Raw genomic sequence first — 26,249 nt, forward strand, 5'->3', positions numbered from 1 at the left:
TACTGTTGATTTCCCCTTTTATGGCTGTTAGCATTTGCCTTATGTATTGAGGTGCTCCTGTGTTGGGTGCATTAATATTTACAAGTGTTATATATTCTTGCATTGATCCCTTGATCATTATGTAGTGTCCTTCTCTGTCTCTTCTAATCGTCTTTATTTAAACATCTATTTTGCCTGATATGAGAATTGCTACTCCAGCTTTCTTTTGATTTCCATTGCATGGAATATCTTTTTCCATCCCCTTACTTTCAGTTTGTATGTGTCTGTAGGTCTGAATTGGGTCTCTTGTAGACAGTATGTATACGGGTCTTGTTTTTTGTATCTATTCAGCCAGTCTGTGTCTTTTGTTTGGAGCATTTAATCCATTTGCATTTAAGGTAATTATTGATATGTATGTTCCTATTACCATTTTCTTAATTGTTTTGGGTTTGTTATTGTAGGTCTTTTCCTTCTCCTGTCTTCCTCCCTAGGGAAGTTCCTTTAGCATTTGTTGTAAAGCTGGTTTGGTGGTGCTAAAGTCTCTTAGATTTTGCTTGTTTGTAAGGGTTTTAATTTCTCTGTCAAATCTGAATTAGCTGCTTGCTAGGTAGAGTAATTTTGGTTGTGGGTTTTTCCCGTTCATCATTTTAAATATGTCCTGCCACATCCTTCCTGCTTGCCGAGTTTCTGCTAAGAAATCAAATAGTAACATGGGGATTCCCTTGTATGCTACTTGTTGCTTTCCTTTGCTGCTTTTAATATTTATTCTTTGTATTTAATTTTTGATAGCTTGATTAATAGGTGTCTTGGTGTGTTTTTCGTTGGATTTATCCTGTATGGGACTCTCTGTGCTTCCTGGACTTGATTGACTATTTCCTTTCCCATATTAGGGAAGTTTTCAACTATAATCTCTTCAAATATTTTCTCAGTACCATTCTTTTTCTCTTCTTCTTCTGGGACCACTGTAATTCGACTATTGGTGTGTTCAGTATTGTCCCAAAGGTCTCTGAGACTGTCCTCTATTCTTTTCATTATTATTTCTTATTCTGCTGTGTGGTAGTTATTTCCACTATTTTATCTTCCAGGTCACTTATCTGTTCTTCTGCCTCAGTTATTCTGCTATTGATTTCTTTTAGGGAATTTTAAATTTCATTTATTATGTTGTTCTTCACTGTTTGTTTGCTCTTTAGTTCTTGTATCTACTTGTTAAACATTTCTTGTATTTTCTCCATTCTATTTTGAAGATTTTCCATTTTATTTACTATCATTACTCTGAATTCTTTTCAGGTAGTCTGCCTATTTTCTCTTCATTTGTTTGGTCTGGTGGGCTTTTACTTTGCTCCTTCATCTGCTGTGTATTTCTCTGTCTTCTGTTTTGATTAACTTAGTGTGTTTGGGGTCTCCTTTTCGCTGGCTGCATGTTCTTAGTTCCTGTTGTTTTTGGTGTCTGCTGCCAGTGGGTAAGGTTGGTTCAGTGGGTTGTGTAGGCTTCCTGGTGGATGGGACTCGTGTCTGTGTTTTGGTGGGTGAAGCTGGATATTGTCTTTCTGGTGGGCAGGACTGTGTCCAGTGGTGTGTTTTGGGGTGTCTGTGACCTTATTACGATTTTAGGAAGCCTCTCTGCTAATGGTTGTGTTTGTGTTCCTGTCTTGCTAGTTGTTTGCCATGGGGTGTCCAGCCTTGTAGCTTGCTGGTTGTTGAGTGGAGTTAGGTCTTAGTGTTGAGATGGAGATCTCTGGGAGAGCTTTTGCCATTTGATATTACATGTAGCTGGGAGGTCTCTGGTGTTCTAATGTCCTGAACTCAGCTCTCCCACCTAAGGGGCTCAGGCCTGACACCTGGGCAGAGCAGCAAGACCCTGTCAGCCACACAGCTTAGAAGAAAAGGGTAGAAAAAAAAGGAAAGAAAGAAAGAATAAAGAAGTAAATAAACCAATCAATTAAAGTTATTAAGATAAATAATTAAATATTATTAAAAATAAAAAAGTAATAAAAGAAAGAAAGAAGAGAGCCACCAAAGCAATAAACAAATCCACCAATGATAACAAGTGCTAAAAACTATACTAAAAAAATAAAAAGCCAACAAAACAAACAAAAAAATGGAAAGACAGAACCCTAGGACAAATGGTAAAAGGAAAGCTCTGCAGACAAAATTAGACAAAGAAGCATGCGCACACACACTCACAAAAAGAAAAAAAGGAAAAAGAAATATATATTAAAAAAAAAAGGAAGAGAGCAACCAAATCAATAAACAAATGTACCAATGATAATAAGCTCTAAATACTAAACCTAGATAAACGTAAAACCAGAAATAAGTTAGATGCAGAAAGCAAACCTGAAATCTACAGTTGCTTCCAAAGTCCACCACCTCAATTTTGGGATGATTCGTTGTCTATTCAGGTATTCCACAGATGTAGGGTACATCAAGTTGATTGTGGAGATTTAATCTGCTGCTCCTGAGGTTGCATGGAGAGATTTCCCTTTCTCTTCTTTGTTCACACAGCTCCTGGGTTTCAGCTTTGGATTTGGTCCTGCCTCTGTGTGTAGGTCGCCTGCGGGCATCTGTTCTTCGCTCAGACAGGACGGGGTTAAAGGAGCAGCTGATTAGGGGCTCACTCAGGCCTGGGGGATGAAGGGGTAGGGAACGCGGGGAAGCCTGCGGTGGCAGAGGCCAGTGTGATGTTGCAACAGCCTGAGGCCTGCCATTTGTTCTCCCCCGGCAAGTTGTCCCTGGATCCCGGGACCCTGGCAGTGGGGGGCTGCACAGGCTCCTGGGAGGGGAGATGTGGATAGTGACCTGTGCTTGCACGTAGGCTTCTTTGTGGCTGCAGCAGCAGCCTTAGCATCTCATGCCTCTCTCTGGTGTCTGCGCTGATAGATGCAGCTTGCGCCTGTCTGTGGAGCTCGTTTAGGTGGTGCTCTGAATCCCCTCTCCTTGCGCACCCCGAAACAATGGTCTCTTGCCTCTTAGGCAGGTCCAGACTTTTACCGGACTCCCTCCTGGCTAGTTGTGGCTCACTAGCCCCTTCAGGCTGTGTTCACGCCGCCAGTCCTCTCCCTGGGATCTACCTCCGAAGCCCAAGCCTCAGCTCCCAGCCCCCACCCACCCCAGCGGGTGAGCAGACAAGTCTTTCGGGCTGGTGAGTGCTGGTCAGCACAGATCCACTTTGTGGGAATCTCTCTGCTTTGCCCTCCGCACCCCTATTGCTGCGCTCTCCTCCACGGCTCTGAAGCTCCCCGCCTCCGCCACCCACAGTCTCTGCCCACAAAGGAGCTTCCTAGTGTGTGGAAACCTTTCCTCCTTCACAGCTCCCTCCCAGTGGTGCAGGTCCAGTCCCTATTCTTTTGTCTTTGTTTTTTCTTTTTTGTTTTGCTCTACCCAGGTACGTAGGGAGTTTCTTTCCTTTTGGGAAATCTGAGGTCTTCTGCCAGTGTTCATTAGGTGTTCTGTAGGAGTTGTTTCACGTGTGGATATATTTCTGATGTATTTGTGGGGAGGAAGGTGATCTCCACATCTTACTCCTCTGCCATCTTGAAGGTCTCTGAAGTTTGTTTTACTTTTAAGCTTTGTTAATTGGTCCCAGAACAGCCTTTATTCTGAATGAGTTTTTCAAAATAGAAGTTTTATTGGGATATAATTCACATATCTTACCATTCACCCGTTTATTATGTATAATTCAGTGATTTTTATTGTATCCCAAGGTTGTGCAAACATTACCACTCTGTAATGTTAAAGTATGTTCATCCGCAAAAGAAGTACTGTAGTTATCAGCAGTCCTTCCTGATTTTTCCTGCTTCCCAGTACTGTAATCTAATTCTATTTGTATAGATTTGTCTCTTCTGGACAATTCATGTAAAGGAAAATATACAGTATGAGATCTTTTGTGGTTGACGTTTTTTCAGTTAGCATAATGTTTTCAGGGTCCACCCATGTTGTAGCATGCATTAATACTTCATTCCTTTTTATTACTAAATAATATTGTGGGGGTATATCACATTTTATCTATTCGTCAGTTGATGGTCATTGGGCTGTTTCCACCTTTTGGCTGTTATGCACAATGCTGCTATGAACCCTTCTGTACAAGGTTTTATGTGCACACATGTTTTTATTTCTCTTGGATATGTACCTAGAGTGGAATTGCTGGTAATATGGTAACTCTACATTTAACTTTTTAAGAAATTTCTAGATTGCTTTCCAAAGTGGCCACATCATTTTATATTACCACAGCTGTTTATGAGGATTTTGATGCCTTCATATTCTCTTGAACACCTGTTATTATCTGACTTTTTGATTATAGCCATTTTAGTGGGTATGAAATGGTATCTCATTGTGGTTTGGTTTTGATTTGCATCTCCCTCATGACTAATGATGTTGAAAGTGTTTTTGTGTGCTTATGATAAGGCTATTTATATGTCTTTTTTTGAGAAATGTTTATTCAGATCCTTTGCCTGTTTAAAAACTGAGGTCCCTTTAAATATATATATTTAAATATATAGTTTTTTAAAAACATCTTTATTGGAGTGTAATTGCTTTACAATGTTGTGTTAGTTTCTGCTGTTTAACAAAGTGAATCAGCTGTATGTATACATATACCCCCATATCCCCTCCCTCTTATGCCTCTTATGCCTCCCTCCCACCCTCCCTATCCCACCCATCTAGGTGGTCACAACGTACTGAGCTGATCTCCCTGTGCTATGCGGCTGCTTCCCACTAGCTATCTATTTTACATTTGGTAGTGTATATATGTCAGTGCTAGTCTCTCACTTCGTCCCAGTTTACCCTTCCCCCTCCCTGTGTCCTCAAGTCCATTCTCTACATCTGCGTCTTTATTTCTGTCCTGCCCCTAGGTTCTTCAGAACCAGTTTTTTTATGTGTGGATTTCTTGGCATTTTCTATGTTTAATTTTATATATAAGACGATATATTTGTAAACTGCCCTTATTTCTTTTCCTTGCATAGTGGCCCTGGCTAGATCCTCTAGTACAGCATCTTGAGGACATTATGCTATGTGAGATAAACCAGCCACAGAAGGACAAACACTACATGATTCCAATTATATGAGATAGAAGCAAAGTCATAGAAACAAAGAGTAGAATGGTGGTTGCCAAGGGCTGGGGGAAGGGAAAAAAGGAATTACTAGTCAATGGTACTAAATTTTTAGTTATGCAAGATGAATAAGTTCTGGAGGTCTGCTGTACAACATTGTGTTTATAGATAATAATACCTTATTATCTGTTAATAATTATCTTATTACCTGTTAATAATTATTTGTTAATATCACTTAATACCCGTTAATAAGGTAGATCTCCTGTTAAGTGTTCTTACCACAATAAAATTTAAAAAAAAGTGGTGAAAGCAGACATCTTTTTTTTTCCTGACCTTAGGGGAGAAAGCATTCATTCTTTTACCATCAGCCTATGACATTAGCTGTCAATTTTGTATAGATGGTCTTTGTTTATTGAAGGGAGTTTACTTTTTATTCCTGGCTTGTTGAGTGTTTTATCATGAAGAGTTGTTGGATTTTGTCAAATGCTCTTTGTGCTTTTACTGAGATGATCATGTGATTTTTGTCCTTTATTTTTATTAATGTAGTATATTACATTGATTATTCAAATTTAAACCAACCTTGCATGTCTTGGATAATTCCACTTGGTTATACTTTATTTTCTCATCCATTTAAAAGACAAAAGCAAGAAAAATTTCTGAATCTTTGTTAATAGATGCACAATATAAAAAATGTAATTAAAAATTTATTTATTTATTTTTGGCTGCATTGGGTCTTTGTTGCTGCTTGTGGGCTTTCTCTAGTTGTGGCGAGCAGGGACTACTCTTCATTGCTGTGTGTGGGCTTCTCATTGCGGAGGCTTCTCTTGTAGTGGAGCACGGGCTCTAGGCACATGGGCTTCAGTAGTTGTGGCTCGCGGGCTCTAGAGCACAGGCTCAGTAGTTGTGGTGCACGGGCTTAGTTGCTCTGCTGCATGTGGGATCTCCCTGGACCAGGGATCGAACCTGTGTCCCCTGCATTGGCAGGCAGATTCTTAACCACTGCGCCACCAGGGAGGTCCCAAAAAGATGTAATTTTTAACATCAATAATATAAAGTGGGGGGGGGGTGTGGAGATATAAATGAGTAGTTTCTGTTTGTGATTGAAGTTGTTATCAGTTTAGAGTGTTGTAACTTTAAGTTATTTTACATAACTTCCATGGTAACCACAAATAAAATACCCATAGAAGTTACACAGAATAAAAGGAGGAAGGGATCAAAGCATATAAATACGAAAAAAGTCAATGAAATACAAAGGAAAACAATTAACAAATTACAATGAAGAAAATAGCAATACTAAGTCTTTCCCATTCAGTAATTATATTACATGTGACCAGATTAAACCTCCAACTAGAAAGAAGTAAATTGGCTGAATGGATTCAAGAAACAAAGTGCAACTGTGTTTTCTCTAGGAGAGACACACTAAGGACATACATAGGCTGAATGTGAAAGGATGGATAAAGATAGTACATGCAAATGATAACCAGAAGAGAGCAGAGGTAGCCATACTTATAATCAGAAAAAGTCAAAAACTGTTACAAGAGGCAAAGAGGGAAATTATATAATGATAAAAGTGTCAGTTCACCAGGAAGATATAACAATTAAAAATATCTACACCTAACATCAGAACTCCCAAATATATGAAGCAAACATTGACAGAACTGAAGGAAGAATTATGCAGAAACACAATAATATTAGGACACTTCAATATAGTGCTTTCAATAATGGACAGAACAACCAGACTGCAGATCAGTAATGAAACAGTTCTTGAACAATATTGATCCATTGCACCAGACAGGCAAATATAGAACATCCTGCCCAACAATAGTAGAGTGAGTACACATTCTTCTCAAGCTCACATGGAACATTCTTTAGGATAGACCACGTATTACCACGTAACAAGTCTTAACAAATTTAATAATATTGAACTCATACCAAGTATCTTTCTGACCACAGTGGAATGAAATCAGTAGTCGAAGGAAACTGGAAAATACACAGATATGTGGAAATTAAGCAACACAGTCTTAAAAAACTAATGGGTCAAAGGAGAAACTACAAGGGTAATTAGAAAATATCTTGATACAAATGAAATCTAAAATGACATACCAAAACATATGGGATGCAGAGAAAGCAATATGAAGAGGGAAGTTCATAGTGATAAATGCCTACTTTAAAAAAAAGAATGATCTCAAGTCAATAACCTAATCTATGCTTCAAGGAACTAGAAAAAGAAGAGCAAACTAAACCTGAAGTTAGCAGAGGAATGGATGTGGTAAAGATTAGAGCAGAAATAAATGAAATAGAGACTAAAAAAGAAATAGAAAAACTCAACAAAACTGAGTCAGGTTTTATTTTAAAAGACCAAAAAAACTGAGAAATTCTTAGCTAGAATAATTAAGGAAAAAAGAGAGGACTTAAAGTAACTAAAAGCAGAAATGAAAGAGTAGGCATTACAGCTAATGCTAGGAATATAAAAAGAATTATGGGACTACTATGAACAATTACATGCCAACAAATTGTATAACCTAGAAGAAATAGATGTTCCTAGAAACATACAACCTATCAAGACTGAAGAAATAAAAACCTGAACAGACTATCGCTAATAAGGAAATTGAATCAATAATCAAAAACCTCTGAATAAGGAAAAACCCAGGACTAAATGGCTTCACTGGAGAATTCTACCAAACATTAAAGAAGAATTAACACCAATTGTCCTCAACTCTTCCAAAAAATAAAGAGGAGGGAACACTTCCAAACTCATTTTCTGAGTTTAGCATTGCCCTGAAACCACAGCCAGACAAAGACACTACAAGAAAATAAAGCTACAGATTAATATCCCCGATTGATATTAATGCAAAAATCCTCAACAGTATTGTAGGAAACCAAATTCAAGAGCACATTAGAAGGGTCATACCCTATGACCAACTGGGATTTATTCCTGAAATGTAAAGCTGGTTCAACATATGAAAAAAAATCAATGTAATACGCCACATTAACAGAGTGAAGGACAAAAACTACACGATCATCTCAATAGATGCAGAGAAAGTATTTGACAAAATTCAACACCCTTTAATAATAAAAACACTCAACAAATTACAAATAAAAGGAAACTCCTTCAAAATGATAAGACCATATATGAAAAGCCCACAGCCAACATCATATGCAACAAAAATCGGTTGTATTTCTACATACTATCAGTGAACAATCCGAAAAGGAAAATAAGACAGTAATCCCATTTATAATAGCATAAAAAGCAATACTTAGGAATAAACTTAACCAAGGGGGCAGAAGACTTGTACAGTGAGTGAAAAGTGTAAAATATAGCTGAAAGAATTAAAGAAGACACAAATAAATGGGAAGATATCTTGTGTTCATGGACTGAAGGACTTAAAATTGTTAAAAATGCATGCTACCCAAAGTGATCTACAGATTCAGTGTAGTTCCTATCAATGTCCCAATGGCATTTTTTTACAGTAATGAAAAATCCACCCTAAAATTTACATGGAATCTCAAGGGTCCCCGAATAGCCAAAACAATCTGAAAAAGAATAGCAAATTTAGAGGTCTCACACTTCAGGATTTCAAACATATTACAAAGCTACAGTAATCAAAACATTATGGTACTTGCTTAAAGAGAGATACATAGACTAATGGAACAGAATAGAGTCCAGAAATGAATCCTTGTATTTACGGTGAAATGATCTTCTATAAGGATGCAAAACCATGCAGTGGGGAAAGATTAATCTCTTAAGCAGGACTTCCCTGGTGGCGCAGTGGTAAAGAATCTGCCTGCCAATGCAGGGGACATGGGTTCGAGTCCTGTTTGGGAAGATTCTACATGCCGTGGAGCAACTAAGCCCGCAAGCCACAACTACTGAGCCTGCATGACACAACTACTGAAGCCCACACGCCTAGAGCCCGTGCTCTGCAACAAGAGAAGCCACTGCAATGAGAAGCCAGTGCACTGCAACAAAGAGTAGCCCCTGCTTACTGCGACTAGAGAAAGCCCGTGTGCAGCAATGAAGACCTAACACAGTCAAAAATAAATAAATAAGTAAATAAATAAATTTAATCTCTTAAGCACATGGCGTTTTAAAAAATGGATAACCACATGGAAAAAAATGAAGTTGGATCCTTACCTTCCATACATTAAAATTAACTCAAAATAAAGACTTAAACATAAGACCTACACATAAGATTTCTGCATGAAAACACATGAAGAGCTTCATGACATTGAGTTTGGCAATGATTTCTTGGTATGACACCGAAAAAAATAGGAAACAAAGACAGAAATAGACAATGAAATGAGACTTCATCAAGCTTAAAATCTTTTGTGCATTGAAATTTTTGTGCATCAAGGAACAGTATAAAAAGGCAACCCATGAAATGGGAGACAATATTTTAAACCACATATCTGATAAAGTGTTAATAATATCCAGAGTATATGATGAACTCCTACAACTCAACAACAAGAACAACAAACCCAACTCATTTAAAAAGTGGGCAAAGGGGCTTCCCTGGTGGCGCAGTGGTTGAGAGTCTGCCTGCCGATGCAGGGGACACGGGTTCATGACCCGGTTCGGGAAGATCCCACATGCAGTGGAGCAGCTGGGCCTGTGAGCTATGGCCGCTGAGCCTGTGCATCCAGAGCCTGTGCTCCGCGACAGGAGAGGACACAGCAGTGAGAGGCCTGTGTACCGCAAAAACAAAACAAAAAGTGGGCAAAGGACTTGAATAGAATTTTTTCCAAAGATAATATATAAATGTGTAACAGGCATATGAAAAAATGCTCAAAGTCACTAGTCATCAGAGAAATGTAAATCAGAACCACAGTAGATAATCACCTTACACCCATTAGTGTGACCATTATTAAATAAAAATAAGTGTGGTTTAGGGTGTGTGGAGAAATTGGTACCCTTATGCAATGTTGGTGGGAATGTAAAATGGTGCAGCCTCTATGGAAAACAATATGGTGATTCTTCAAGAAATAAAAAATAGAATTACCACATGATTGAGCAGTCTTACTTCTATGTATATATCCAAAAGAACTGAAAGCAGGATATGAAAGAGCTGTTTGTACACCCCTGTTCATTGCAGCATTATTCACAATAGATAAGAGGTCAAAGAAACCTAATTGTCTATGGATGGATGAATAAAGAAAATGTGGTAGTATTTACAATGGAATATTATTCAGCTTTAAAAAAGAAAAAAACCCTGACACGTCCTACAGCATGGGTGAATCTTAAGGATGTTATACCAGTCACAAAATGACAAATACTCTGTGACTCTCCTCGTTTGAGTTATATAAAGTAGTCAAACTCATGGAATCATAAAGTAGAATGATGTTTGCCAGCGTACAGGGGGAAGTGGAAATGAGTTGTTATTCAACGGGAATTTCAATTTCACAAGACATAAAAGTTCTAGAGATTTGTTGTACAATAGTGTGCTGTAGTTAACAAGACCACACTGTACACTTAAAAATGTTTAAGATGGTAAATTTTATATTATGTTCTTTTTACCAAAATTAAAAAAAAGACAATACAATAAAAAAGACAAAACATGCTGTGTAGGATATTAATTTTACTTTTTTTTTAATGTAAGGTTTTAATGTCAAGTTGACATGATTTCCATTATATCTTTAAAATGAAGTCCGTCTACTTTAGAGGTAACTAAGCATGCAAGGCTTCTCTTAATTGACATTGTTAGGAAAATGATCAGTGTTCTACTTAAATTTTTATATTTCTGGTGATTTGTAGTTAATTTTTCTTTTTGTGGCCTATCTTAATTGTTCTACTTTTTATTAATTCTTAGGGTACATTTAAATTTAAAGCAGAAAGTGACCTGTTCCTTGCTGAGCATCACAAACTTTTATTGTATGATGGCAAACTCTCTAGTGCCATTGCATTCACATACAATCCACGCGCCACAGATGCCCAGCTTTGCCTCGAATCATCCCCTAAGGACAACCCTTCAATTTTTGTTCATTCACCACATGCACTCATGCTCCAGGTACTAGCGGTAATATTTTAAGAATATTTTTAATGGTAAATTTTGATGTATTATTGAGTTGTATTTGGTAGCTTCTGACATGTAATGTAATATTTTATTGTTCTTGTTATGTTTCATTTTGAATTGTTTTGGAAAAGAATCATTGGAATCTTTACTGTGTTTTTTTGTTTTACAAGGATGTGAAGGCAGTTTTAACACATTCCATCCAAAGTGCCATGCATTCAATTGGAGGAGTACAAGTGCTGTTTCCACTTTTTGCACAGTTGGATTATAGGCAGTATTTATCTGATGAAGTTGACTTGACTGTATGGTGAGTGCTTTTGTTTTTTCTTTCATTTGATGTGAGAGTTATTTTCATCACTGTTGAGCTGCACAATATTTTTTTCAAACTTTAAAATTTGTTATAGGGTTAAAAGAGAATAGAAAGAAATTTTTGAACTATAATTATTATAAATTCAGTTCAATAATAATAATATTAATTTAAGTTCTTTATCAGTAGGAAGTATGGAAGCTCTAAAAAAACATAATAATGTTTTTTAAAATAATTAATTTATGGCTGTGTTGGGTCTTGGTTGCTGGGCGCAGGCTTTCTCTAGTTGCGGCGAGTGGAGGCTACTCTTTGTTGTGGTGCGCGGGCTTCTAATTGCAGTGGCTTCTCTTTGTTATGGAGCATGGGCTCTGGATGAGTTGGCTTCAGTAGTTGTGGCACGTGGGCTTAGTTGCTCCGCGGCATGTGGGATCTTCCCAGACCAGGGCTCGAACCCATGTCCCCTGCATTGGCAGGTGGATTCTTAACCACTGCGCCATCAGGGAAGTCCCAATAATGTTATTTTCAAATAAAGTTAGACATAGTGATAATAGATTTATCAGAAATATATGTATTTTTGTCTAAAATATAGTTTTAAAATATTTTAAATGGTTATGTGGCAGTGATTTCTTATGGTAATTCATCTTTCCATATTTAATTATTATTGATTGCTAGTAAGTAATCTAAAAATTTTTGATTATGTTACATAATAAGTGATATGGTTTTTAAAAATTAGATCATAAATTTGGCACCTTTGTCTCCTTTGTTGTAGTGTTGAGTGTAGAAAAGGAAGAGACATGAATTCTAGGACAAGTTATTACAATGTTGGAAAGGGTGTCTAAATGAATTTTTCATGGCTGTATAATTTAGTGAATCTATTTATAATAAAGTAATTATGTTTAATTATTTGAGTGACTTTAATGTTTTTCGTTCTCCTTTTTTGAAATTCTCTTTCTAATTTCTACTTTTATGTGCGACTTGAGGTTTACTACCAATGTATATATTTAATGATGTAATAATTTTTCCAGATTATTTTTAGGCAATGAAATGACTTTTTTTTTAAAGGAATTATGTATCAAAGCTAGTATTGACTACATTTAAAAAATTTAAAATAATATTATTCTTGACATATTGCTACTTCATAAAATTTTTTTGCATCCTGGTCTAAAACCTTTATAACAGGGCTCAGTTTCTTTTTTTTTAATTAACTTTTCACCATTATTGGAATTGCTGACAGTTAAAAGTACTTTTGTGAAGGAAATTGGCTGTTCTCCCTTTCTTTGTGGGAATCTGTCAAGACTTTTGAGAAGGACTAACAGCCAACCATATTCCATTCCATTTTGAGTATCTACAAGTTGTGAGGTTGGGAGCATGGCTGTAGTCTTACTACTTTACGATTTTTCTGTTGGGATAATGCGCAAAATTCTTAAATTATTATTCAAGTACTTCAGTTTGTCTACAGCTTTACTTTCTTATTTTCCCCTTTATGAACCCTATGCTCTGTTCAAATTAGGCCAGTTTGGAGCCCTAACATATTTGGAGGCTATATATCCTAGTCTGTTTGCTCCACATCTTTTCCTTCTATTTGGCTTCTAACCCTCCAAAATTGAATACACTTGCTCATCTAAGTTACATCCATTCTTCAGGGCTTTAATATACTTATGTTAGTCATTTTATTAATTGTTTTTGGACATTCCTAATTTTGCTCTATTTCATGCATGTTTTTCATATTGCTTCTAAGTGATTCATTTATTAATATATTTGTGATAAAGGATATGAACTAAATATTTGAGTAGTAAATCCTAATCTTACATTAAATTTTAGTCCTAAAATAATGTTGGAGGCAGTTTTAGTAGAGTGTCAATTTCCTTGGAATAGAAACTTTTTATTAAGGTGGATGAAAGACTGCATCTATTTAACCCCCCTCCCCCCCTTTATAAAATAGAATATGTTTTTTCAAACCAATGTCTTTCTTCTTATTCCAGTTCAACTTTGCTGGCTTTTATCATGGAGCTGTTGAAGAACTCAGTTGCTATGCAAGAGCAGATGCTTGCCTGCAAGGGCTTTTTGGTAATAGGATATAGTCTTGAAAAGGTAAAGTATCAAATGCTTTACATTTTTGATTCTTAATTTGCAGGCCATGAAACTTAGTCTCCTAAGTGGTTGAGAAATTCTGTCTGCAAGTGTGTCTCCTTGGTTATATAAAATTACCTAAATTAAAATAACCTTTTGTTGTTTTTACTTGCTCCCACTGCTTTATTAGAGGAATGTGGTATTGAGTCTCATGGCATCTTTAACTTTGAGCATATAATTTGTGGACCTACTTTTTTCTGGTATTGACAGCCTTTAATTTACTTACCTTGCCTTGTGTTGGTAGTGACCTTTGAAATATCTTCCTCTGCAGTCTTCCAAATCCCATGTCAGCAGAGCAGTACTTGAACTTTGCCTTGCATTTTCAAAATATCTGAGTAATCTGCAGAATGGGATGCCCCTACTCAAGCAATTGTGTGATCACATTCTTCTTAACCCAGCTATATGGATTCATACCCCAGCCAAGGTAATACATATATTGATTTTGTGCTAATATGTTCAGTAAGTTTTTGTACTTGAGAAGAGTGATAATTACGAGGATTTTCTTTTATCCTTTTACATGCTATTATGTAAGATTTCAGTGGAATGCATTTTTTGACTAAATATACTTTTGCAAGTCAGTATTTTTTCCCTCCCTTCCTCCCTTCCTAAAGCAATATCAGTATTTCTTTTTTAAAAAAGCTATAGTCTTTATTTTCTGTTGTTAAATCAAATAAAATTTTATTTGAGAGACTTTGATTTATACTTACTAAACCAAAGTTGGATAGTTCCAGTGTAAATATAATGTTTCCTATCAACTGTAGCTCTGTTCTATTGCAAATATACATACATATATATCTATGTATCCATATGTATGTATGCATACATATATATAAATACATACTGTGCTCTCTCTCCCTCTTTTATACACACATATTCCTTCCACCAACGTGATGAGCTCTTGAGTTTAATTCTTACAGGAACAGCTGAAATGTCACCCTTTCTTGAAGGCTTCCATGATATACAGGTCACATTTAATCATTTTAATCTCACATTAATTCAAATTATTAAATACAGTTATATTTTACACAGTAATTTATTTAGTACTGTAACAGCAAATCAATTACATTAAGTGAACTAAGTGAATTTGTGATAAAATATATAAATAAAACCTTTGATAAATCCTAATGTTCTATTAAGTTATCCTAAAAATTTGATTTCCCCTCTCCCCCTCTCTCTTTTGGTTCACTTGCAAGTGTTTACCATTGTTCAGGTTGGAATAACACATACTTACTCTAGTTGTCAGAAAAAAATGTCTGCAGACTTTTCTGCTTTTCTGGAGTCATAGTATCTTAGTTTCAGCTGCTCTTTTCAAATGTTAAGGAGAAAAACAGCTGCTGACTCTGATTGCCATTTGGAAATAATCAAAGGAGGCAGCTGGAGGTTGTAGCTTTTTATCTCTGGGTTCAAATTTGACCTCTTTCTCTTCTATGACCCTCAGTCTTATTTCTTTTCAAGGATTGTTTCAAGTTACTTTTTAAACCTTTACTAAACACTTCTTTGTCTTACTAAGCAGCCTATTTTTAAGGCTTTGGGCCTCTTTTGAAGTGGTCAAAAAGCCTCTTCTTATGAGATACTTACTTGTAGGGGAATATTTAAAAATTTTCATTGTATCGTTTCCTTAAGTCCATCATATTATTACACTCTATTTCTTACCTTTTCCTTGTTAGTAATTTTCTTTAATTTCCTCTTCAGAATTTGCAGTTGATTTGGTAATGTTAAAGTTAACTTTTGTTTCAGCCTCCTGCTTTGTGTATCCATGAGGGGTTATATGTAATTTTATTATAAAGGTAGTTATAACAAACAGCAGATGCAAAGTTTGTTTTGACCTGAAGGTCATACAGTTTGGGGGAGGAAGGAGCTTTTTAAGAAAAAGAATACAACATACTGCATGCAAAATTAGGTTTAGGGTCTTGGAAGGAACATGTCTAGATGAGTGGGCATGAAGTTTAAGCTTCATTAGCTTCATGGTAAATTCACCTCTGGTTACCAAAGTTGAGGAGGGTATGATTGTATGAATCAATCTTTGCTTTTGGAAAAGGGTGCTCACAGTCATTTATAATATCTATTTAAGTTTGATCTGCTCAGAGACAGGCTTTGAAATGACCTAACAAGAGAGATGAATTTTCTTGTAGGTAGCAGTCTTTCACTTGCTGAGTGGCTACTTTACGCTGAGCACTGTGGATACAGTGGTGAGCAAAACAGATCTGATTCCTGCCCTCATAGAATTTAGGTGTAATGGGAAAGACAGATGTTAGTGTGTAATTTGTGTGGTTATTAGATTATATAAAGAGTGAAAGAGAAAAGGTTTATTCATAAGTAGAATATGAATAATCTTGAGGTCTCCAATATGTTGCTGTTAAATCCTGTTCATTTTTCTTTAACTATAGTATCATTCTCGGTAGACTGACTTTCTCCACTTTTCCACATCTTAATTTATCACTTTTCGCCAGAATTCCTTTATGCTTTTAACATATCACTCTCATCAGATCATTTCTTAGCCTCCAAACTTGTAATGGTTCCTCGTTGTTTTCAGAATAAAGCATTGGGTCTTCACGCCAATTCTTTCTAGGCTTTCTTTGTGAAAAACTCACTTGTCCTCAGTGTCTAGGTGGGTACAAAAGGTTATCCTAGAGCAGTGGTTCTTAATCTTGGCTGTCTATAGAATTAGTTGGGAGAGGCTTTTTGTTTTTTGGTTTTTTTTCAAACAAAACAAAACAAAACAAAACCAGAATCCCACTCCCTCCACCCTAGATTCTAATTTAATTGGTCTGGGACAGGACCCAGACATCGGTATTTTTAAAATGTTTTTCAGGTATTTTAATGCACAGTCAAGAATGAGGATGGTTGTTCTAGATTTGGCAAAACTTTTTGTATCATCCACCGTTTTCCCTGTTTGAAATTTCCTCTTTTGTTCTGTCTACCTATTGTTCTACTCATCTTCAAAGGCTACCTTAATACTGCCTTTATTAGTGAAACTTTTCTTGACTGTTTTAGCTTACCCTAAAATAATTTCTCTGGCCTCTGAATTAATAGTATTTAATAGCTGTATGGCACTTGTTTATTGCCACATGACCTTTCTTCTGTTCAGTAGGTGAGATGTCTTTATTACCTTTTATTTTTTCACTTAAATTTGTGTATTTTTTATATTCTCCATTAGATTTTCAGCTACTGAGGGACAGTGTCTATGCCACTGTATTTTCAATAATACAGTGCTGCACATATAGGTGGAGGTAGATATTTTCTGCATGACTGAAACAGCATGGTTAAGAATTTGAACCATGTCGTAGAAAGTGCTATGTATCCTCAGTGACAAGTAAGCTGGGCCCATCTATTTGAACAGCAGTAGCTACATCAAAGTAATGTTATCTTTCAGCAAGTCTGTGGATTATAGCATATTTATGGTTTTCTAAACTACAAGCATCTTCCAAGCCTCAATTTTAAGTGGTTCAGAATCTGCCACTCTTTACCATGTATGATTACTGATTGACTCCCTAATTATTTAACCTTGATTGTTTACAGGGCATGTGGAAGATACACAACTAATTTTTATCTTTCAGGGTTAAAAATGAAAATGCCCTCAGTGTCTGGGAAGGTAACATAAATGTTCAGTTGTAAATGATCAGTAGCGTGGGTTTGGGCCAAATTTAATACCATACTTAGTATTGTTTAGTTTATAAAGTATTCTTGATTTTGATATGAAAGTAGACCAAAAGTGGTCCTTATTTTGTGCTATTATGAGTACGAAAGTATAATTGTTTTTGAATTTTAGAGACTATAATTTTATAATTACAGTCTTTGTAGTACTAAGCTGTTATAACAGAATCCTATTTTTCTAATAAATATTTCTTAAGGTAGGCTTTACATATTTTTATATGATTTTCTTTCTTTTGACTTTTTCTTACTTTTTTTGTTACTTCTACTTCTTTTTTGTTTCTTTTGAGTTATTCCAGCTGCTAATTTTCTCTAAAACAGAGACAATTTTCTCTAAAACAAAGACAATTTCTAGCTTTTGAAAACAACTATACATAGCATAAGTAGTAGGTTTGTTATAAAGAAGTTACATAAGTTCATGAATAATTGCTGATTGCTAAATAGAAACCAAACAGTTTTTTCCATGGAATAGTGCTGCAAAAATTTGATATATTTGGGGGTGTTTACTTTATAGTGCTACTGTATAAGAAGCATTTGCCTGCTTTTATTTTATAAGGAGTATGTGTGCCTGTATGTGTCAGTGGATATGTGTTATCTGTTAACATGAATGTTATTATCAAACTAAGCAGCTTGCTTTTTGGAACAAGTATGGTCCAAGTAGAGCAGCTGAGGGTATTCCTGGAAACAGAGGTAAAATGCTGGTCAGCTTCTTTGATTTGAGCTCTTCATTTTGATTCTCTAGGTTCAGTTGACACTCTATACTTATCTGTCTACGGAATTCATTGGTACAGTCAACATATATAATGCCATTCGGAGAGTTGGAACAGTGCTTCTCATCATGCATACACTGAAGTACTACTATTGGGCAGTGAATCCTCAGGATCGGAGTGGTATCACCCCAAAAGGATTAGGTATATCATCTCTGTATATTACATTATATATATATGGCAAATCAGGATTTTCTTTTTCTTTCTTTTCTTTTCTTTCTCTCTCTCTCTCTTTCTTTCATTCTCTCTCTCTCTCTCTCTCTTTCTCTCTCTCTTTCTGTCTCTTTCTGTCTTTCCCAATACTATTACACTCTGCTGGAAGTTTTCCTAAATCTCATCATGGTAAAATTTTAAATCTCATTGATAATTTTAATAGTTTGTCCTAAATCGTGGTTGCTAGAGGTTAATAACTTGCTACTTTTATAGAAGAATGGTACTTTTGCTAGTATGAGTTGTTTGAGGGCAAATATGTCTAGGATGATTTTTAAGGCATTGAGAATGAGAAGAAATTCTGTATTAGCCACTGGTATTGATGTTGAGTCTAGTTATCCCAATGAGAATCATTGACAACAGTGTTGTTTGGGAGATGGAGAGTTTTTCCAGGGCTAGGGAGTATCTGCTTCTAATAAATAATATAATGAAACTACAGAATTTCAGTAATTATTTTCCTATATAACCAGGACTAAATTACTGGAAGGATAGTGTTCATTGATCATGTCAGTAGTTCTTGGAAGGGGTCAAAATAAAAAGTTTCACAAATGGTGGCTCTTTTGGTTTTAAGTATTACCAAACCTGCTTCAAATTGGCTTATATCATAAAAGAGAGTTAACCAGCTCATATAAACTGGTAGTTTCAGTAGGACTTGGTACAGGGGTTCAAAATACAGCCTTTGGACCCAGTTTGTCTCCCTCAATTTCCCAGTTCTTCTGTGTTGGCTTTTTTCATATAATCTTTCTCTTTTTAGAGTGGCAGACAACCACTCTACCTTCACATCCTCACAAATTTAAATCCATTGAAAGAGCATCTGCCTGTATTGAGCATTTCCAGCACAGGTTCCTTTTAGTCTCTTTGTTGCTTGTTGGCTCGTTTGTCCATCTGTGTGGCAGGTATTCTTCAGATTGCCCAGGCATGGAGGCCCTTCTTACCTCCAAAACATGATGTGAGTGTGAAGATGGGTTCAGTCCCTTTATAAAAATTGAGAGCTGTTGCTTGAAATCAGGAAATAGATGCTGGAGAGTCTAACAACATACATTCTGATTTTACTCAAAGGCTTTGGTTGTTCAATGATTTACAAAGACGAGGTTTCATATTTGTATAATACTTTTTCTATCCCTTTCAAAATAAACTCGATTTATTCTCAGACAATATGCTAGCTATAATTTAGAAAGCTATGAGGACATATAGAAGTTACATGATCTGTTTAAGCTGGAGAGGTTGTGGCAGATCTAGAACTTGGCTATAATTTCCTTCTGACTATTTCATGGTGCTGTAGGTGTGTCATGTACTGTCCTAGGTGTTAGTATTATATTCTGGCCTTGATTTTATAACTGATTAGTGACCTTGGGAAAGTCTTATACTTCAAGTGAGAGAGCTGGACAAACTTTGCGATTGTATTGTAACTCTGTAACCTATTCTTTGTCTAGGAATTGTCATGTGGAACAGATTTTAAACAATTTTCTTCCTATTTTAATTGATCTGTTCAAGGTAATGGTGGTCCTATGCTTTGGTGGTCCAGGAGCTAGCTGTAAATAGTGATTAGTGGGGGGAAAATTGCAGAAAATATGAGGCAGACAAGTACTTAAATTAGGATCTTAGGACAATGGGTGTTTGGTTTCAAAAGCTTTCTACAAGCTTTCTACTTGGGAATTGTATGTTTGAGACATGAAAATTGACTTTAATGTGAGCCATGTGTGACCAAGCACTTTCTCAAGAAGAGGAGGAGATGTCAGAGGAGGTCAACACAATGTTTCCCTTCTTCATAAACGATACTGTGTTGAGGTGTACTTTGAGCTTTTTGTATTAGCTTATACAATGGTCTCAATAGAAAAAAGTTTTTTCATACTAAATTCACATATAAAGTTTAGATTTTCTTTTGCTTTTTTCTTTATAAACTTATGTTACCATAGTAACATTCCAAGAGAGTCTTTTAAAACTAAGTATAAATTTGTTACCTCATTTTTATGTTTTAAAATTCCTTTGACCTTACCCAAAAACAAACATTTTCATTGTAGTTTCTACATAACCCATTTTGTACATTTGGAGCATTGTATATACAATTGCATGTGAGATTGAATGCTCGTCCTTCTAGAGGCATTAAACTCTTCAGGAAACTGACCTTTATGTTTCTTATAAATAGGTGGAAAAACTATTGGGAATGAGAATTTTATACTTAACTTTGAGGTTTTTGAAATACTCAGTGTGTGTGTATGTGTTTGTCTTTTTAAAAGATGGACCACGACCTAATCAAAAAGAAATGCTTTCTCTACGAGCGTTCTTGTTGATGTTCATTAAGCAATTAGTGATGAAGGTGAGTTCATATTTCTTACCCTATAGCATGTGTGTATTGAACTTAAAATTTCACATAAAATACAATCTTGTTTTGTTTACTCTTTGCTCTATTAATAGGTTTACACAGTGGAAAAAACTTTTAAAGATATTTATTTCCTTGTTTGTTTTTTCTCCTTAGGCATATAATTGATAAACATTAATGCAGAATTGGAAATTGATAATCGTAATATGTATTATATGAATTTCTGTTGGAGTTCAGGTGTATTCATTCTTTCATTCAGCAAATATTTACTGAGTTTCTATTACTTCTACTATTCTTAGAACTGGTGATACAGTAGTCAACAGACCTCCTCAAGGAGGATTCAATTTTAGAGATTCCTTGTACCTGACATTCAGATTTTGAAAAATAATTTTCCTATATAAATGTACCAGATAGAAATGATTACATTTTGTCCCATTTCATTCTACTATCAGTAAAGTAAAATTTAGTATTATTTTTAAGGATGGTGTTTTGGTATTATAAGATGCCAATATATAAATATATTTGTTGCCAGTGTTTCATTCGGTATTTTCCTATATCATTTTATTTCTTATTCTTTACAATTTAATGCTTTATTAGCTGTCACATAATGTTATGGTAAATAGACCTAACTGTTAGTATATCTTTCAGAGTCAGATATCTTATTTCCATTTATTAAAAAATTTGACCTTTAAATTGTCTGTTTCTATTCTTTCCTAGTGTGTTTTGTTTCCTAATTCTTATTGTTCTTTTTTGAGATTTCAGCTTTGTTTTATGATTAATAATACAGTAGTTTGAAAATTTTCATAATGCATTCCTATTTAAAAAGTGCAGTGTTTTTCCCAGTGAAATTACTACTCAATTTTTAGTACCTGACATTTTAACTTGGTAATTTTAGAAACTATTCATTTTACTGTCCAAATTTAATAGAAAAAAATAAACAGAAAAATTGTCTTCTGTATTTAGAGCAGTGATAGGTGTTGAGTAATACCCTTTTACTTGTTTTTAATTATTATTTTTGCTTATGCCAGGATTCTGAAGCTTTACTAGATAGGTTATCATATAAGGTGCCAAAAACGGGATACTGATGTCTGATCTCTTTTGACTTCTACACTGTGTTGCATACTGCATGTCTTTAGTGCTTCCCCGAAATTTTATTTTAAATTTAGATTTTTATATTACATTATCTTTTTATATTTATAGCAACTCACCAAGTTGAGAAATCTGTGTGTATAATTTCCATTTTCAAAAAAGTTTTATATATGTAAGCATAAGATAGTTGTCTTATGTTTTTAAAGGATTCTGGAGTAAAGGAAGATGAGCTACAGGCCATTCTTAATTATCTACTCACTATGCATGAGGTAACATTTGAATTTTATATGTTGGGATTTTATTTTTTGAAGTCGCATGATGCGCGTTTTTAAAAGTAAAATAGTTAAAGAAATCTTTCATTAATGATGTAACTATAATGGAGAGTATTTAGTATCTAGGAACTAAATGTTAGCAATCTTCATTTAAATATTCTTTATTACCACAAGATGCCTTTGCGAATAATCATGAAAGGCTTTTAAAAAGTGTTAAAATTAGATCTCATTGACCTAGTAATAAGCTATACCAAAGAATACTTTCAGTTTATTTCCAGGAACCAGTGTAAGAAATGGAAAAATAGATAATGAAAATGACTAAAAATGATTGGACTTTTAAATTCATAAGTCTTCCCACTGATTTTGTATAATCAAATACCGTTAAGTTAAACAACTCATTTATGGTTGATTTAAAAGTATATGGTTGAAAAGGAGGTTGAAAATGAATAGGTTGAAATGTCTGGGGTTTTTTCCTTTATTTTTTAGCATTGCAAAAATGTAATATATGCCAGATATAGTCTAAATAAATAATCAGATTAAACATGTTTTAAATAAGTAGAATCTGAAATTAATTTCATATAAAGCACATTTATATGATAATTTACATTCCTGTGTTATAATTCATTTTTTCTGAGTTCACATATTTGTTACAGCATGATATAGTGCCTTTTAAAATAATTAATAGATGAGAGATATGGTTTGGACCTATCTTTGTTAATTGGGGCAGAAAAGAATGGGTTAAATTTCCTGATTGGATCATATTTAACTCAAACATTAATGATTGTGATTTCTTTTTCTTCTTGAATAGGATATTCTATTTTATTTTTAGATTTTCTTGACCCTTAGGGACCAAAATATTTCATAAGGGAGAAACTGGAAGTCACAGTGATCTTCTGTTTTCTCTGAAACTATTAAATCAGGGATTTTTCAGGTCCTTCAAATAACAGTTTTCCAAAGTCTCAGTGCCCTACTTCTAGACCATTTACTTAGCATATTGAAAATTAAATATTCAGGTAGCTTCCACAGCAAAAGTTCAAAAGCAGTGAATGGAAACCTGGAGGCACACTACCATAGAGATGACTAACTGCTGCTTCCCTTTAGTCTTTGGATTTGTAATGCCCAAGTAGGCCCTAATGATATGCAACAGAGGTTGTAAAGGATTTTCCTGAAATTTTTAGATTTCAGTACTCATATGTGTTTACTACTGTGCTCTTATGCAAATGTTATCAAATTATACCATATACAGTAGCATGTTGACACAATAAACATTTATTGTTTATCTATATCTTTAATACTAACAACAGATAATATAAGAGAACTATCCAGTTATCATTTCCCAAAAGGTCTTCTTTCAGAACTAGTTTCTTGAGAGGCTTAGTGCACAGTGGTCCTAGTTAAATAAGTTTAGAAAGTGATACAGAGTATGTTGTCCCCAGCACTACCAGCATATCACAACATCTATTAGCATATTAAAGCTTCAATATGTCTTGCTGTAATAAAAAGAACAACCTGTTCTTCCTCCCCCCTGCCCAATTTCTTGCCGTATAATCCTTCCTTTAAAAAAAAAAAATCTGTAAATCAGTATGTATTATATCAATGGAATATGTTTTAGGAAGTCTTGATACAGTATAAGAGACATTTTATATCTTTGATTAAGAAATTATTTGACTATTTGGTGTTGTGTATTTTGAGTTATGCAGGTGAACATGTGTATGTAAAGAATGTTTGCTTACAAAGAGTGGATTCGTATAGCTGTCTACTTATTTTTTTTTAAGTTAAAATTCATTGTTTGAGAAATAGTCATTGTCCAAATAAGTTGTTTTTCTTTATTTAAAAAAATTCTAAAATAATTTTAGGATGACAATCTAATGGATGTCCTACAGCTGCTTGTTGCATTAATGTCAGAACATCCTAATTCTATGATACCTGCTTTTGACCAAAGGAATGGGTTACGGTAAGAGTTTAACATTTCAAGAATTTTAATATATTTAATAGAAGAGATCAGTTTGGAAATGACAGATTCTTAGATATGAAAATTATTACTGGATCTTATAAAATGATTTAAGATACAAGAGCTTTTTATTTCATGTCTTATGTTTTTTGAAAAAATCTTTAAATATAGAGGCTGTGTCACTACTATTTAGTATATGAGGACAGATCAGGCAAATCATTCCAGTATTTTGTATGGTTAGTGCTGTTATACTGCTATTGTAAGGTCAAATTCTTCAGCAGACTTATCTTTAGGTCCTAAAACAAAAATATTCAATTGTGATCCAAGAGAAGATCTCTATCTTCCCTTTAAAACATAACCTCTTCCAACCCCAATCCCAAATCATCATTGTATTAGTCCTCTCGGGCTGCCTTAACAAAATACCCTAGAGCAGGTGGCTTAAACACCAGAAATTTGTTTTCCCATAGTCCTGGAGACTGTAAGCCCAAGATTAAGGTGCCAGCAGCGTTGGTGTCTGGTGAGGGCTTTCCCTTTGGGTTGTACACAGCCACCTTCTTGTTGTGTGTTCACATGATTTTGTGTGTGTGTGCACGAACAGAAAGAGAGAGAGAGAACAAGCTCTTTAGTCTTTTTTTTTTTTATAAGGACGCTGATCCTGTCGAATCAGGGACCCGCCCTTATGACCTCATTCAATCTTAATTGATTTCTTATAGGCCCCATCTCCAAATACAGCCACTGCGGGGCTTAGGGCTTTAACATGTGAATTGAGGAGCACACATTCAGTCTGCAACAATCATCGTAACAAAAGAAAATACTTTTGTTTTAAATCTTTCGTTTAATGAGAAGGTTTTTGGGCTACAAAAGTTTAACAGCTACTTTGCTGGATGATCAGCTACAGTAACTAATTTACTGATTTAGTTATAATAAATTTCCCATATCAATCCTCTATTACAAAGTTTTTATTTGTTACCTTTCAGTACTCATTCTCTGTAAGATAGAAGATGACTTTATACATTATACCTAAGGAGTGTATTTTCAGAGATTCGCAGAGAAACAGAACCAAAAGGGTGTGGGTGTGTGTGTGTATGCCTGAAAGAGAGGGAGGGAGAGAGAGAGAGAGAGAGGGAGGGACGGAGGGAGGGATATTGAGATTTATGTTAAGGAATTGGCTGATGTGATTGTGGAAGCCTCCAAAATTTGCAGGCTGGCAGGTGGAGACCCAGATAAGAGTTGATGTTGCAGTTTGAGTCCAAAGGCAGTCTGCTGACAGTATTCCCTCTTCCTCTAGGGAGGTCCTTTCTTTTTTTCTATTAAAGCCTTCAACTGTTAGGATGAGGCACCCACATTATGAAGGGTAATTTGTTATATTCAAAGTCTGCTGATTTAAGTGCCAGAGTAAGTGCTGACCTCATAGAATGATTTGGGAAGTATTCCCTACTCTTTAATTTTCTTGAAGAGTTTGTATAGAATTATTATTATTTATTCTTTAAGTGTTTGCTAAAAGTTACCAGTGAAGTTAGCTAGGAGTGGAATTTTCTTTGTAGGGATGTTTTTAGCTACAAATTCAATTTTCTTAATAGATATAGGGCTGTTTAGATTATCTGTTTATTCTTTGATAAGTATTGGTAAGTTTCTATCTATCAAGGAATTGTCTGTTTCATGTAAACTGTCAAATTTATTGATATAAAGTTGTTCCTTTATTTTCATTTAAATATCTGAGAAGCCTGCAGTGATTTTACCGCTCTCATTTCTGACACTAATACTTTTTCTTCTTTCTTTTTTCCAAATCAATCTGGCTAGAGGTTAATCAAATTTATTCATTGTCACTGTTTTGAGATCTTTCTTCTTTTTGAATATAGGTATTTAGTGCTTTAAATTTCTTCCTAAGCACTTTCAGTTTAATGTCATTTTTATTCAGTTCGAAATACTTTTTTCTTTTCATTTCTTGTTTTATCCATGTGTTATTTAGAAGTATATTCCAGAGATCTTTTTAAGTTTGAATTTTAATTTTTTTTTTAATCATTAATCGCTGGGCTTCCTGTGCTAACTTGGCCATGGGATTCTTTTCTTTTTTAAAAAAATATTTATTTATTTATTTGGCTGCATATGATCTTAGTTGCGGCATGCAAACTCTTAGTTGTGGCATGTGGGATCTAATTCCCTGACAGAGGATCGAACCCTAGCCCTGTGCATTGGGAGCGTGGAGTCTTAGCCACTGGACCACCAGGGAAGTCCCTGTTTGAATTTTAATTTAATTTCATTTTGGTCTATGAGGATCTTTGTATGACTTGAATCCTTTAAAATTTATTGAGACTTGCTTTATGGTCCAGCATATGGTATATCTGGGTAAATGTTCCATGCACACCAGAAAAGTACATGTATTTTGATGTTGTTTTGTTGGATGGAGTGTTCTATAAATGTCAAGTAGGCTAAGTTGGCTACCATTTTTCAAATCTTCTGTGCCATTACTGCTTCTTTGTCTACTTGTTCTGTCATTTATTGAGATATGATTATTGAAAT

The 26,249-nt window shown here is 35.0% G+C and overlaps 1 protein-coding gene across 1 annotated transcript in view; it reads left to right on the plus strand.

Annotated features, from left to right (window-relative positions):
- LRBA (LPS responsive beige-like anchor protein) overlaps positions 1-26,249 on the plus strand; it is a 732,049-nt gene that overhangs the window by 112,685 nt on the left and 593,115 nt on the right. The window contains exons 10-17 of the mRNA XM_030878183.2: positions 10,832-11,029; positions 11,206-11,339; positions 13,322-13,430; positions 13,741-13,893; positions 17,863-18,031; positions 20,335-20,414; positions 21,713-21,775; positions 23,635-23,732. Coding sequence (XP_030734043.1) covers positions 10,832-11,029; positions 11,206-11,339; positions 13,322-13,430; positions 13,741-13,893; positions 17,863-18,031; positions 20,335-20,414; positions 21,713-21,775; positions 23,635-23,732 — 1,004 coding nt within the window. The remainder of the gene's footprint in view (positions 1-10,831; positions 11,030-11,205; positions 11,340-13,321; positions 13,431-13,740; positions 13,894-17,862; positions 18,032-20,334; positions 20,415-21,712; positions 21,776-23,634; positions 23,733-26,249) is intronic.

This window comes from Globicephala melas, chromosome 5 (assembly GCF_963455315.2).
Source record: "Globicephala melas chromosome 5, mGloMel1.2, whole genome shotgun sequence".
Classification (NCBI taxonomy): domain Eukaryota; kingdom Metazoa; phylum Chordata; class Mammalia; order Artiodactyla; family Delphinidae; genus Globicephala; species Globicephala melas.